The sequence below is a fragment of the Pithys albifrons genome, chromosome 7 (assembly GCF_047495875.1).
Source record: "Pithys albifrons albifrons isolate INPA30051 chromosome 7, PitAlb_v1, whole genome shotgun sequence".
In the NCBI taxonomy this organism is placed as follows: Eukaryota; Metazoa; Chordata; class Aves; order Passeriformes; family Thamnophilidae; genus Pithys; species Pithys albifrons.
Window position 1 is genome coordinate 55,948,173 of NC_092464.1, and position 15,217 is coordinate 55,963,389.

The following is a 15,217-nucleotide window of genomic DNA, read 5'->3' on the forward strand; positions in this document are numbered from 1 at the left end:
TGTTGGCCAAGCCCCTCTTTCCTCCCCCAAATATCCCATCCCTTTTGTCCCAGTTTCTTCTGACCTCCCCAAATCCTTCAGCTTGATGGGCTCATCTTTGTGACACCCTTCATGACCCCTGAGCATCTGCCTGCCCAGCTTGGCCAGTCAGTTCTGGGAACACACCTGACAGCCCAGCCCCCAAGGGCACAGGATGTTCTGCTGTGCTGGAGAGGACCCTCCTCAGCCTGGCCAGCAGTGCTGCAGGGGGGGATTCCCTGCCCCTCCCCAGTTGGTCCTTCCTGCCCAGCAGCTCCTGTTCCAGAAGGGCTCACAGACACTCTGGGGGACTTTTCACACTTGGGTCCTTGAGCTGCCCTGGGGCATCTCTGGGGCAGTGGCCAACTCTGTGACTGCTCTGGGAAGTCATGGCCTGAAGCCAGGAGTGTGGGTTTTAGGAGGTAGTTAAAACCTCTGCAGACAAGAAATCCTGGTAATTGTTGAAGACTTCCTTGCCTATCACTATGATGTGCTGTTTATTTTTAATTTCAAGATTTTTTCATAATTTTCTTTTTACTGACAACACCACACACTTGTTCTATTAATCTGATTCACTCACTGTTTATGTGAAAATATTTGTGCAGCTATTTATCAGAGTACATTTCCTACCAGTGTTTTGAATGCAGAAACATTGCTCAGAGGAGCTACTGAACTTCTCTGGGATGGTTTCATATCCCTAATTTTGCCTCTTCTCTTCTTCCTCTCCCAATTTGCCTTCCAAGATCTCTCCAAGCTGTGTGTGCCTGGGAATGTTTTCACAGTCCTGAGCTCTGGACCATGTCAAGGGGGACAAATGCACCTTCTGGAGAACACTGTCACTCCTGCTCACAGAGCCTCTCTGACTGCACAGGGGAGATTCCCCAAGGCTGTTTCCTGGTGTGGGAAGAAAGAGACATAAAGGCAGAGGAGAGGGATGGAGGAGACATGGACATTTGCAATGGGCATGCTCAAGGCTGGTGAGATGAATGTCCCTGGGACAGGGAGGTTGTTCCTGCAGTCACACCCAGAAATGTCAGGGCTCTGGCAGGTTCCCACACCTGAGCTGGGCTCATGCCCTGCTCACACTCCCAGGGCTGTTCGGAGACACGAGTCCTTCCCTTGCACACACACAGACAGTTCCTGGCAGCAGGTGCAGTGTCTCCCTGGGCTCCTGCTGCCACTGCCCGGGGCTGGAGGCACCTCAGCCCTGCAGAGCCCCCACCCTGCACACTCACACACTTCAGCTCAACACTGGGGTTTCCCTCTCCCTGGCATGGCCCAGTCCAGCCCCTCCCTGGTCCCACCAATCCACTTGACCCATCCTCAGCCCCACAGAGCAGCACAATCATGTCTGGCCCTGCAGCAAGAAATGGAGGCAATGGAGGTGAGGGACAGTGACTCTGTGTCTGGAATGTTCAGGAGACCATCATCTCAGGCATCTCCTGCAGCCCCAGGGACAGCCCCACTCCCCAGGACTGCAGGAGAGAATCAGTGCTGGGGCTCCTCAGGAATCACCTACAGCCCCAGGGACAGGACAGCCTCTTTCCATGGCTCCTCTACACACACAGCCTGTCCTGCTCTTCTCCTGGCACATCCCATCTCCCCACAGAGCCTTTCCCCAGGGAAACACGTCTGTGCTGGCCTGACCAGCCATTCCTGCAGCCCCTCCCCGTGCTCCCCACAGCCCCCGAGCTGGGGATGCTGCTCTGCAGGGCACAGGGGCTGTGGTGCCCAGGGCCATGGGGGGGCTCTGCTGGGCTGTGCTGGTCAGCCTGGGAGGCAGAGCCAGCTGATGGTGGTCCCTTCCACTGACCCCCTGCCACACAAGCTCTTGTGTGGTCATGGAGGGTGCTCAGAGGGGCCCTGCCTTGTTCCAGTGCTGGGAGGTGGGTCTGGGCGCTGCACTGGATCCAGACCATGAATGCTTATGGAAAGTAAAATGAATCACAGGACTCCTTTCCCTCAACCTGCTGTATTCCCTGGGGTTGCAGGGCTCTTTTTTTCAATTCACACTCAGATGTAGAATATTATCTCTGGGTGACTCCGAGCTGGACAGACCTGTTCTCATTGGGCTCTATTCACTGTCAGGTCCTGCTCACACTGTTGCTGCAGGTCTCGTGTTCTCCTGGCAGCGCCAAAGTGTCTTAAGCAAATCACTTTCCTGCCATCAGCCCTGTCACAAGCTGTTGAGCCCCAGGAAGGTTAATCTCATCTGCATGGTCTCTGGCCACCAACAAGTAAAACCTGAACCAGAACTAAGTCCTTTGAAAGTCACACTGGGAACCTGATCTCATCACACTGAGCCATGGGCAGACAAAGCAGGACAAGTTGCCTCTTGAATGTCTCTTCCTTAGGTATGTTCTTAAGAGCAACTTTGGAGGAAACCCAAAGCCTTCCTGTCCTGCCCTCAGGAGAACCCCTTTCCTGATGGAGCTGCTGTTGTGCAGCCCAGCTGTGTCCCAGCAGTGCCCATGGCCTGTCCCTGGCTGTGAGCCCAGGATGGACACATAGCAGGATGTGACCAAGCTGGCAGAGGACCAAGGCCTTGGACCAACACAAGGGCTTAGGAGAGTGTGGAAGCAGAAAGGGCAGCTCTGAACAGTCCCCTCCTCTCTGTAAACATGCACTGTCCTGCAGTGAGCTGTCCTTTCTGAATGCCTAAGAAGAAGGATCAAACAACTCACTGCACTCTCCTTTATTTTGTGTAACTGCTCAAGTGGAACAAATCCTCATTTAGACAGTCTCTGGGTTAAACTCCAAAGAAACATACTAGATTATAATGGAGGTTAATTAAAAAATTTATTTGTGCACAAACTTATCACATGACCCCCACCAAAATACTGAGAAAACAGGATGGGGCTGTAACGAGTTCCAGTCCCAATGCTATGCAGACATCAACAGAAACAACAGTTTTATGCTTCTGGAGAGCATCAAGTCATCATTTTCCTCACAGCATCCTTGAGCTCCTGGTTCCTCAGGCTGTAGATGAGGGGGTTCAGTGTGGGAGGCACTACCAAGTACAGAACTGACACCACCACATCCAGAGCTGGAGAGGACATGGAGGGAGACTTCAGGTGGGCAAACACATCAGTGCTGAGAAACAGGGAGACCACGGCCAGGTGAGGGAGGCACATGGAAAAGGCTTTGTGCCGTCCCTGCTCAGAGGGGATCCTCAGCACAGCCCTGAAAATCTGCACATACGAGAAAACTATGAAAGCAAAACAACCAAACACTAAACAGGTAGTAACCAGAAGGAGCCCAATTTCCCTGAGTTTGGAGTCTGAGCAGGAGAGCTTGAGGATCTGAGGGATTTCACAGAAGAACTGGCTCAGGGTATTGCCCTGGCACAGGGGCAGGGAAAATGTATTGGCTGTGTGCAGCAGAGCATTGAGAAAAGCAGTGGCCCAGGCAGCTGCTGCCATGTGGGCACAAGCTCTGCTGCCCAGGAGGGTCCCGTAGTGCAGGGGTTTGCAGATGGCAACGTAGCGGTCGTAGCACATGATGGTGAGGAGGGAAATCTCTGTTCCAATGAATAAAATAAGGAAGAACACCTGTGCAGCACATCCCACGAAGGAGATGGTTGTGGTGTCCCAGAGGGAGTTGTGCATGGCTTTGGGGACAATGGTGCAGATGGTGCCCAGGTCTGTGAGGGACAGGTTGAGCAGGAAGAAGTGCATGGGGGTGTGCAGGTGGTGGTCGCAGGCTACGGCGCTGATGATGAGGCCGTTGCCCAGGAGGGCAGCCAGGTTGATGCCCAGGAAGAGACACAAGTGCAGGAGCTGCAGCTGCCGCGTGTCTGCCAATGGCAGGAGGAGGAACTGGCTGATGGAGCTGCTGTTGGGCATTTGCTGCTTCTGGAGGTGGGGCACTGTCCAAGGAGGAAATAACAGTGACAAATCAGATGAGATATTTCTGAGAATAATCACAGCCATGTCCCAATACCCCTTTCCCTTCTGTTCACACTCCCCACTTTTCCTTTTTCGGGAAACTGCTTCATATCCATGGCTGGAGCCCTGCTTGGTGCTCACTACATTTCCCAGGAGGAGCAGCCCCTCTGCCCACTGGCTGTGAGGGTCAGCCCTGCTCTGCTCCCGGGGGGTCATGGCCATGGTGGGGTCAGGGCCCATCCTGGTGTTCAGCTGTGTCAGATGAAACTGCTCCTAAAGCAAAAGTTCTCATGGGCATCTGCACAACCAGTTTTGAGAAGATTTCAGGGTTCCAGAAGACAGTTTCAGAGGTTTGGGTGTTTTGTTTCTGACTCTCCTCATCTTCCCTGTGGAGTTTTCCTGGATGTCAGAACCCCTCAGCATTTGTGCTGCCCTGAGGAAGAGCAGAGCAGGGCTTCCCGAACAGGACCATATCTGTGACTTAGTGCAGAGTGAGGGGAGTTGCTCTGTCCCTCTGCCTTCTTCCAGCTGCCCTGGACTTGGACCTTCCTCAGACAGAGAGTGATCACACTCCCAGTTTTGTCTGAAATGCCACCAGACACTGTTGAGAGCAGAGAGATCCATCACAGACCACTCAATGTCTCAGCCTGGCTCGAGGTCTCAAGGACACACGTGGCTCATCTCACCAACCCAACAGCATTTCCTGGGATGGGCACAGCATCTCTGCCCCTCTGCACTGGGGATTTCAGATAACACAATTGTGCTATGAAGGTGATTTGCATTCTTGAGGGCAGCTCCCAGATTGGAAGGACATCTCAGAGAAGAGCCAAGTGTCCTGACAATGGGGTTTGATTCTGGGAAACACACCTCATTCTCCAGGCACACAGAATTCACTACTGACAGCCCCAGAGGTCAGAGGAAAATTGGAATGTCTCATTCCCAGGGACCCACCTGACTGAGGGGATCACAGGATCAGTGATTGACTCTGTAGCTTGAACTCCCATTCCCAGTGAACCTGACTGAGAGAAGGAGGAAACAACCCCAGTAACATGAGCAAGTTGAGGAAAAAGGAAATGCACACTGAGGGTCCAGCTGGGAGAATCCAGGGCAGAACCAGGTGGGCACTCAGGGCATTGTCACCCTGATCCAGCAGTGCCACCTCCCAGACACCAACAATGCCAGGTAGTTGTTCTCAGCTCCTGTTCAGCTCCTCAGTGTTCCCTCTGCAACTCAATCCACCAGGCATGTGGCTTGAGAGCCTGATAGAAATCCCTCCTTTCACCTTCCCCTTGAAGTATCCCCTGGAAAATATCCCTGAGTGCTCTGGTTCTGTTAGAAGTACTCACCTATGAAACTCTCACTTGATGGCTGAATAAACCTGCTGTGCCCTGCCCTGACCTGCCAGGGTTTGCTCTTTCCACCCACAGCCTCTCTCCCAGCACTGAAAGATCTCCCCAGACCAGCTGAGAGCTGCCCCTGGCAGGTGGCAGAGCTCCTGCCCTGGCACAGCACCCTGGGGTGCAGGGCCCTGCTCTGCAGGACAGTTTGGGACAGCCTTGGTGGCACAGCCGGGGTTCAAACCCTACAGCCATCCCTAGGAGGAGGGAACCCTGCTGGGATGTCCCTGGGATGGTGCAGCAGAGAGTCCCTGCTTTGCAGCACGTCATCATCATCAGAAGCAGAGAAACTGTGATATCCCACATTAGAGACCCCCCAGGCTGTGGGATGTGCCAGCGTTGGGAGATCTTTCCACAAACTGCACATACATTGCCCTTCATGCAGACTTACCTTCTGAAAGCCTGGAAAGATTCCTCTTCTGTGGATCTTCCTCTCAGCTTTCCTCACACCCCAGACTGTGTGTAACCTCTCTCTGCCCTGCTTTTCTGCCCTGGGTGTGTGCAGGCAGTGCCCTGAGCCCTGCTGGGCTGTGCACAGGAGCTGCTCCTGGGCAGAGCTGTCTCTCTGCAGCGCTGCCCGCTTGCCAGGAGCTCCCTGTGTGCCAGGAGCCCGGCCCAGCTCAGCAGCACAGCAACAGCCCAGGGCATTTAATGGCCCTCTGGGGGGTTTGGTGCTCAGTCCCTGAACATCAGACCCTGAGGAAAGGTGCAGGAACCTCATGAGAAACCAAAGTCAGAAACAAACTTTAAAGTTTCTTTTGTTGTTAATGAGTCCCTCTGAGGGACATAACTGAGAAAGTGTCCCCAGATTCCAGTTAGAAAACAAAGAGACAATGTTGATAATTATGGACTAGGAAAGAAAGGTCACTCTGATGCTGAGGAAAGTAAGAAGCTTTTCATTAACCCAAAGGTCTCAGCCGTGACACCCAGGCCCTGGGAAGGGAGATCCTGTCCCTCCCTCATTCCTCAGGGCTCTTCCTTTTGCACCGGGGTGTGGGATGTGGAATAGCAGGGACAGGAGGATGGGGTGGCACCTCCCAGGCTGCTGAGCAGGGACAAGGAGGCAATGAGGCCCCAGGGCTGCAAGGCTCACTTGTCTCCTCATGCCATCAGGGGCACACACAGCAGCCATGGCCAAAGGCCTGCACAAGTTGGCTCTCTTGCAGCCTTTCAGCTTCTGCACATCCCTGTCTCCTCTCCAGCCCAGGCTGTCCTACGGTGTCCATGCCCTGCCCCTTTCCCTGCAGGCTGTCGGCATCCCCCGGCTGCCCCACCTCGCTGGCCCCTTCCTGCACTGACATCTCTCCCTCCTCCCTGGCTCTGCCTTGGCACACAAAGCCTTGGACTGATCCAGACTCTTTCAGGGGGATGTGTTGCACCACAGCACTGCCCTTCGGGGGAAATTCTTTTCTCCTTGTGTGCAGTCTGGACCTCCCCAGTTGCCCTTGAAGTCCTCTCAAGTTTCTCCTATTCCTTCTGAAATCTCCACACCACTTGGCCCAGAGCTTGTGCTTGAGGCCTCCAAACCCCTCTCTGGTCACTCTCCAAGATGTTTAGCCATGAAAATGTTGTGCTCTTAGTGCAGGAGAAACAGAGTGACACTTTTTGCCAAGGGTTGTATTGGCAGAACGAGGCACAGGAACTGGAACTCAATGAGGTGATGCCGTGAGTGCCCCCCACAAAGCAGGACTCTGAGCCAAGGTAATGTGGGATAAGATAAAAAGGTACATTCTTTAATGTCCAGGCTTAGGGAGTTTAGGAATACATGATGACATCTTCGTGCACCCTCTCCTCAGAACACTGATTTCCATGGTTTTTATAATATTGCCCACCCAACCCTCAGTTTACACATCTCTCAGTCCAGCCCCAGTCCCACCCCTGTGCCATCTCCCAGGATTTTGGGGCTGGGGTCAGTGGGACCCTCTGTCTTCATTCACTTCTTCCTCGGGCTTTGGAGTTTTTCCAGTGTTCTTAGACTCAAGGTTGTTGGTTTATGTTTGGTCTTGTTCTGTAGGCCTTTCTGATAGTCTGCACCTCTTGTATCTTGAAGAGAGCCTAAAGAGCTAAAAGAATTTGAGCTACTAGTCTGTGGTAGGGGTTAGGATGTATAAACAATGAACTTAAGCTGTTACAAATATGAACAATACATTTGCTACAGTTACTGTGTTCTTAAAATCTATAAAAGTGAAGAATCAGAAACCACTTCGGCATCAGAGTGGAGATTTGCACTGGATTTAAGGAAGAAATATTTTGTGCTGAGGGTGGCAGGAACCTGGGCCAGCTTACAAAGTGGAAACCCCATCTGTGAAGCTGTCCAAGGGTGGGATTTTTGTGCAGTCTGAACTTGTGGAAGGTGTCCCTGGCTAATGGAAGTGGACTTGGACTAGTGGTTGTTTTAGCTCTCTTCCAGCCCAAACAGTTTTATTATTCTTTTATTCCTATGTCCCCAGTTCCTTCTCCACAGGGCTGCAAATACCTACATGCACCATGTTGGCATTTTAATGTGACCTAATCCCCAACACTTTGTGAAAATGGAAAAATTGGCATTTTAGGGTTATGAGGTTCTATGTTTTTGGAGGAACCTTTCAAAATTCAAAAGTTTCAAAGAAACCAATAGAGATTTCCAACATCTCTGCATGAAAGGCTCCCCAAGTGATCAGCGATGGCCTTGCAGCTGAGGTTGGGGGTTTTCTCACTCAGGTACTGAGAGTCAGGATGGGCAACCAGAATGTGCATTTGGGGACAGTACAAGACTTGTCATGGGAAGTCTAGGGAAAGACCAAAGTGATTTGTGAAGGAACAGGTGTGAGTAAACAGAGAGAAAAGGGGATGGAAGGAGCTGATCATGTGCAAACAGGTGACTGGTCAGTGACCGTCCCTGGCCATGCCCTGCAACTGACCTAATTGCCTGTCCCATTTTCTTAATCCCTCCATTCCCAAGAAATCTCTGGGACAAAAGAACTCTGTGTTCTGGGAACAGACGGCGGTTCAAGTTTCACTGGAGTTGGAACTAGAAATCACCAGGACTTGTGTCCTTTTTGTGCCCAGACACTGGTGAGACTGGTGTGTGTGCCTGTGGATATTCCTTCCCTGGAAGACGAGGAAGAAACAGGCAGAAGTTTAGGTTTAGTTCACACTGTTCTAACCTGGTTCTGTTAGTCTGCATTGAGTTCCAAGCTTCCCGGGGAGGCTCCGTCCCTGTGTTTCCATGGTGACATCAAGGGATCCTGCCCGGTCCCCACCAAGACCGGGACTGCCCCCGATGGGGGGGCTCCCCCTGCCCACGTGTTCAGGTGGGGGCGGCTGGTGGTGGTGGCGCCCCGGGGGGAGCCGCTGGCCCCGGGATGGGCTGAGGTGTAGCGATAGCAGCACCACACAGTGCCGCGGCAGATAAAAGCTGCGTAAAAGCTGGCATGGATGGCGCTGGCCCCGGTGGGGTTTGTGTGGGTTACGGACCCCCCAGGGCCCCCAGCGCTGGGCTGTGAAGTGTGGCACGGGCCCTGCTGGACCGGTGCTGGCTCTGGGGACCCAACAATGGGCTGCGGCGAGTCCCGGCCAGACAGAGACGCACGGCCGGCCGGCAGAGCCGGGTTGCACCCGCCATGACCTCGCTACCGCCACGCGGTTTCACCTTCTCCACCAGTTTGGAACCCCCGTCCCGGAGTCAACCCCCAAGGGACTTGTTATTGGTTGTATTAAGTTATTGACTCTTGCATTGTCAAACCTCTTTCAAGTTTACACCCCTTTTGCCAAGCCATTCCCTCATCCTTGTCCTTATACCTAGTCCCGAACCGAAAGTAAAGGCTTTTGGCAATTTTCCACCAGTCCTCGTGTTCGTCTGGATTATTTCCCGGGAGCCGCTTCCCGATTCGGATCCCGAGACCCCTGTAGTACCCCAGGATTTCTGTCCCTCCTTCCACAGGTAATATACTCTCTTTTTTTCCCCCTGAGTTCCAAACTAAGTTCTCTGTTTAATAAAGCCCCCTCATTTCTTTTAGGGTACATGGGGACACAGCCTGTTCCTGGAGCTTAATATTGCCTTCTTAAAGCAGGTCCAGCCTTCCTGGACTCCTCTGTTCTTTAGGACTGACTCCCAAGGGATTCCATCAATCAATCTCCCAGGCAGGCCACACTCTGCCCACCAGCAGTGCCAGGTGTCACTTCTGCTGCCCCCTCCTTCCTCACCCAAATGGAAAATGCTGCCATTCAGTGTCTCTGTGCCCAAGATGGCCCCAACCACCACATCCCCCACCAGTCACAGAATCACAGAATGATTTGTGTTGGGAGGAACCTTAAAGAACAGCTCATTCCAACCTCCATCATGGGCAGGGACAGCTTTCACTAGACCAAGTTGTTCAGAGCCCCATCCAACCTGGTCTTGAACAACTTCCAGGGATGGTGCAGCCAGAACTTCTCTGAGCAACCTGTGCCAGGGCCTCACCACACTCACCCTAAAGAATTTCTTCCTACTGTCTCATCTAACCCTTTCCTCTATCAGGGTGAAGACATTCCCCCTTGTCCTGTCACTCCAGGCCCGTGTAAATAGTCTCTTTCTAACTTCCTTGTTGGTTCCCTTTAGGTCCTGGAAGGCCACAATTAAGTTACTCCAGAGCCTTCTCTTCTTCAGGCTGTACAATCCCAATTCTCTCAGCCTTCCCTCATGGCAGAGCTGCTCCATCCCTCTGATCATCTTCGTGCCTCCTCTGGACTTGCTCCAACAGCTCCATGTCCTTGCTGTGCTGGGACCCCAGAGCCGGAGGCAGCTCTGGAGGTGGGGCAACATCCAACCAGGTGTGTTCCAGCAAGGACAGTGTGGAACCCCATGGAAACACCACAGAACCTGCTGGAACCAAGGGGCCCATCTGACATGTGGGGTCTCATGGAATCAAAGGAACCCTGAGAAACTGTGGAACCTCATTGAATCCAGGGGTAATTGTAACACTTCAGGGTCAAATGGTCATTGTCAAACTGCAAGGTGTCATGGAACCAAAGGAATTCTGGAGCACCACAGACCTCATGGATCCAAGGGGCCCCTGACACACTGCAGATACCTACGGAGCACAAGGAACCTGAGGACAACATGAAATACCAAAGAAGCAAAAGGCCATTGTGACACTGCAGGGAGTTATGGAGCTGAAAAGGCAACCTCATTACCAGCACAGGCTCCTCATGGACTCACTGGAGGAAATCATTGGAGGCCATGATTGCACAAACCTCTCAAAAACTCACTATCAAAAGGAAAGCCCAACTAGCCCCAAAAAACTGAAGCACTTTGAAGAACTAATGAGCTCCACTGAGTGTCATTACTGACAAAGCCTCTCAAGGGACTAATTAAAGCAGATAATTGGAGGCTATAATTCCATAAATCTCTCATGGACTTAGTGTCAAAAAGAATACTTTAATAAACCTTGAGTACCTTGAAGCATTAATGAGCCCCACTGAGTGTGGTTATTGACAAAAGAATCTCAAGGGATTCTCTACAGCAGGTCACAGGAAGACAAAATTGCACAAACCTTTCAGAGACACAAAGTCAAAAGGAAAAGCCAAAGCTGTCTGAAAAACCTTGAAACATTAAGGAGCCCCCCCCCCCATGGGCCATTCCTGACAAAGCCTCCCCAGGGACTCCTTCCAGCAGATCCCTGGAGGCCATGATTGCAGGGAGGTAAAGGCTCTGTGCAGGCAGCTCTGATGCTGAGAAAAGCCTGGCTTGGCTGGATGAAGTTTCCTTAATTCCTTTTCACAGTTCCCTCAGCTTTAGGAAGTGCTGTCAGTGAGACTGGCACCCTATAAGAAGGGCTCTGGCAGATTGCTGGGAGCAAAGACAGCCTGCCCTGGGCCCCACCCATGATCTTGGCAGCACTGAGACGTCTGAGAGTTAAAAATAGTAGGCTGTATCTTTGAGAACATTTGGCAACAAGCAGGGATTGCTGGTGTGTGGATAACCTGCATGGAAATGTTTGCTTTGAGTTAAAGCATTACATTAAAATAAATGTGAGTATCTCAATGTCTTGGGTTGCAATGAGAATATTTATTTTTTCTGTATATTTGTATCATTCAGTTGGTAGTTTAGGAAACAATCATGTGGTGAGTTTACTCTCATGTGAATCTGATTTTATATTGTAATTTTTGAATCACATCTCAATGAGACAGATAAAACTCACAGGAAAATGGCACAAGTACTATGGGAAAATAAGCAAAGTATTAGGACCATGTGTTTGTGTGAATTCAGGTTTTTCTCTTGAAGAAGAGGCCTGTGCTAACTGGACACTCTATTGCATGTTCTCTGACCTGCTTCTCATCAGTAATACCTCAGAGTTTAAGAAGACTCCTCCAAGGGTGTTGCTGCTGGCTGAGAGATGCAGCAGCATCCTCAGTCCTCACCTGGGAGAGGATATTCCCTCCCCAGGCCAAACTGAGTTTCTGAAACACCTCTCAGCTGAGTTGTCACTTCTTTAGAAGAAACCTGTGATGGAGGTGCTGCCTTGTAGCTCACACCCTGTCTGTGTGCCCTGCAGGGAGTCTCTGTGCTCTGGGAGGGTGGGGAATGCAAAGGAAAGGCTCAGCTCCCCAGGCAGCAAGAACATTGCTCTGCCTCTGTGGGGGCTTGCACGGGTCTGCAAAGTGTTGCAGGGCTGGGATCAGAGGGAATGAATCTCTGGCTGGATTTGTAAGGGGTCAGGAATCCAAGTAACAGAGAAGGAAGGTTAGGAATGTTGAATTATCTGTGATTCATCCAGAAATAATAAAAGCCTGACCTGTACAGGAAAATTGGATATTGTGGGGAAATCACCCACTTTGAAGCATTTCTTCCCTAAATGACTTGAAAACTGCATTGCTGAAAAGGGGCATTGCTTGCACCAACCTGTGAAAACTTTTTATTTAGACATAAACTGTTGCTTATCTGTCTTGCTAAAATGCCCTGGGGATGCATCAGAGTAACCAAATTCACTGGAAGAGAGATGCCCCTGCCCAGGTAAAAGGGAAGGATTCAGATCTACAACGGTCTCCCAAATCTTTGTGGTCTGACAGAGCACCAGGGGGTGAGCTCTTACATGTGAGGAGAGCTGGGATTAATCTCTCTGCCTAAGGCCTAAGAACTGAGTCATGCCTTGCCTTGCAGTGTTAGGATTGCCTCTCCTCCCCGAGCCTTGCCTTGCTTTGTCTTCCCCGTTTTCATCACTTTCCTGCTTTTTCACCCTGTTTCTACTTAATGTTCTAACATTAAATGCATCTCTTAAAGATCTGGACAAGGAATGTAAACAACAGGGTTTTGCAAGGGGCTGGTATTTATCCATTTCCTTCCATTTTTCTCTTTTATCCCCAGGCATCCTATTTAATAAAATCACCTCTGAAAAAGCAAGGCAAGATTCTCTTCTCTCTGTGGCAACGCCGGGTCCTGCAGGCTCAGGGATTCTGTTCCTCCCTCCCTCTGCAATCCTCCCTGCAGCAAACAGCCCTGTTAGATTTCCAGCTCTCCTGCAGCCACCTGTGTGTGGTGTTTGGAGTCTTTCTCTGGCCTTCAGGTGCGTGTGGTGGCAGAGAGGCCACGAGCACCCTCAGAGCTGCTGCTTGGATTGCTCTGCAGAGGGAAAATGTCCCAAAGGAGAGGCTTGGAGAACCACACCGTTGGATCTGGATTCGTTCTTCTGGCATTTTGTGACCACTCCAGCCTGCAGGGCCTGTGCTTCACTGTGCTCCTGGTCATCTACCTGGTGGTGCTGGCAGGGAACAGCCTGATTGCCCTCATCACAGTGCTGGACTGCAGCCTGCACAGCCCCATGTACTTCTTCCTGAGGAACTTGTCCTTCCTGGAGATCTGCTACACCTCAGTCACTCTGCCAAAAATGCTGGTGGGTGTCCTGAGGGCAGATGGCAGGATCTCCTTCCTTGGCTGTGCTGCCCAGCTGTATTTCCTGGTCCTGTTGGGCAGCACTGAAAGCCTTCTCCTGGCTGCCATGGCCTACGACCGCTACGTGGCCATCTGCCACCCCCTGCACTACCCCCTGGCCATGAGCAGGGGGCTCTGCACCAGGCTGGTGCTGGGCTCCTGGGGGGCTGTCACACCAGTACAGGTAGGGCAGACCTACCAGCTGTTCACTTTGCCCTTCTGTGCCTCCCACGACCTTCGTCACTTCTTCTGTGACGTCCCTCCACTGCTGGACCTGGCCTGTGCAGACACATTCTGGAACCAAGTGGTGCTGCACACCATCATCCTGGGTTTTGCAGTTCTTCCCTTCTGCCTAATAGTTCTGTCTTACATTCAAATTATCAGGGCAATTCTGAAAATCCCCTCAGTTCTGGGCAGGCACAAAGCCTTTTCCACCTGCTCCTCACACCTCATGGTGCTGACACTCTTCTATGGCTCAGCCACAGTCATCTACTTAAAGGGACACTCCAGGGATTCCGGAGATCCTGACAAATACTTTGCCTTGTTTTACACAATTGTGACTCCCATGTTTAACCCTCTCATCTACAGCCTGAGGAATAAGGAAGTGAGAATTGCCCTGAAGAAACTCCTGTGGACAAAGTGATCCCACAGTGGATCCCAAACACAACAACTCTGTCAAGCTGTGTCTGACCAATGTCATGTGAGGTAGAAATAGTGCAATTGTGGCCAGTCATCAATGAGCCCCAGAGGGTGAGACAACCCATGAGGAGGTGACTCCTCTTGGATTTGAGCAATCACTTCCTAGACCTCATGGACTATGGGCAGTGTCCCTGCATGGAATCAGCTTCAAATGCTAAAAGATATGAAGGGCAACTTCCCCTGCTGTGATGTCTTGCACTGAGATCTGTAAAGCTGGACTAATTTATCATAAAGAATAAAAAAATAATAATTTAAAAACCCATCAAGGGAACAATTCAGCACTGGAATAGCATCCCAGACACCTGTGGAGTTTCCATTTGTCAAGGTTGAGCAATGTCAGCCAGTACCTGAGCACTGCACAGTCGCTCACTCCCTTCTCATCAGTGGGATGGGGGGAGAGTCAGAAGGGTAAAAGTAACAAAACTTCTGGGTTGAGTTAAAGTCATGCACACATGCAGAGCAAAACTAGGAATTCATTCCCTGCTTCCCATGGCTGGGCAGGTGTTCAGCCATCTCCAGGAGGGCAGGGCCCCATCCTGTGAAAGGGTGACTTGGAAAGACAAACACCATCACCCCAAACTTCCTCCCACTTGACATACCGAGTGTGATGTCATATGGTCTAGGGCACCCCTGGGCTGGGAATGTGGAAATTGGGAATTGGGAATTTGGGAATGTGGAGAAGTCGCATGGAGGTTTCCCTCCCGCTCCTCACCATCCCAGACTTCCCAAAGCCGGAATCAGGATGAAATTTCATCCCTCATCTCTGCCATCATCATCCTCATCCTCATCGGATTCGGTGTCTGGAAGCTCCGAACCGGGAACACATAGGATGGGGGTCAGGAAGGGAGATGGATTCACCCAGCAGCATCCCAGGGATCTCCCACTACATTTGCTGATCCCTCTTTATTTCCACAGGGAAGAGAGAGAGGAATGGATGCAACATGGTTCCAGTGGCACATCTGGCTCTGGATCCTCTCCATGTGGATCCTGGAATGGATCCAGGGGTCTCCAGGATGCCAAAGAGCCATGAGGTCCCACACTGTCCCAGGGGCTCCCTGGTGACCTCCCAGGAGTCTCTGGGGGTGACAAAGAGCTGTGTGGTCAGAGGCTGTCACAGCAGTTCCATGGTGACATCCCAGGGGACTTTGGGCTGCTCCAGCACCAACCTGTCTCAGGCACTCACAGGGCCTCCAAGGGACATTCCAAGGGTCTCCAGGCTGCCAAAGGACAGGGAGGTCACAGACAGTCACAGGGGCTCCGTGGGGACATTCCAAGCGTCTCCAGGCTGCCAAAGGACAGGGAGGTCACAGTCACAGGATTCCTGTCAC

General features: G+C 51.7%; 3 protein-coding genes across 3 annotated transcripts in view; 2 read left to right on the top strand and 1 right to left on the bottom strand.

Annotated features, from left to right (window-relative positions):
* Window positions 1-15,217, top strand: part of LOC139673817 (zinc finger protein 850-like) — a 584,874-nt gene that overhangs the window by 98,882 nt on the left and 470,775 nt on the right. The window lies entirely within an intron of this gene.
* Window positions 2,949-3,878, bottom strand: LOC139673909 (olfactory receptor 14J1-like; the record flags this gene model as incomplete). The annotated part of the gene is made up of 1 exon (XM_071559843.1): window positions 2,949-3,878. A coding segment is annotated over one exon (930 nt), but the record flags the coding sequence as incomplete, so codon positions are not given.
* Window positions 12,895-13,833, top strand: LOC139674124 (olfactory receptor 10AG1-like). Its single transcript, XM_071560271.1, has one exon. The coding sequence runs from the start codon at window positions 12,895-12,897 to the stop codon at window positions 13,831-13,833; it is 939 nt and encodes a 312-aa protein (XP_071416372.1).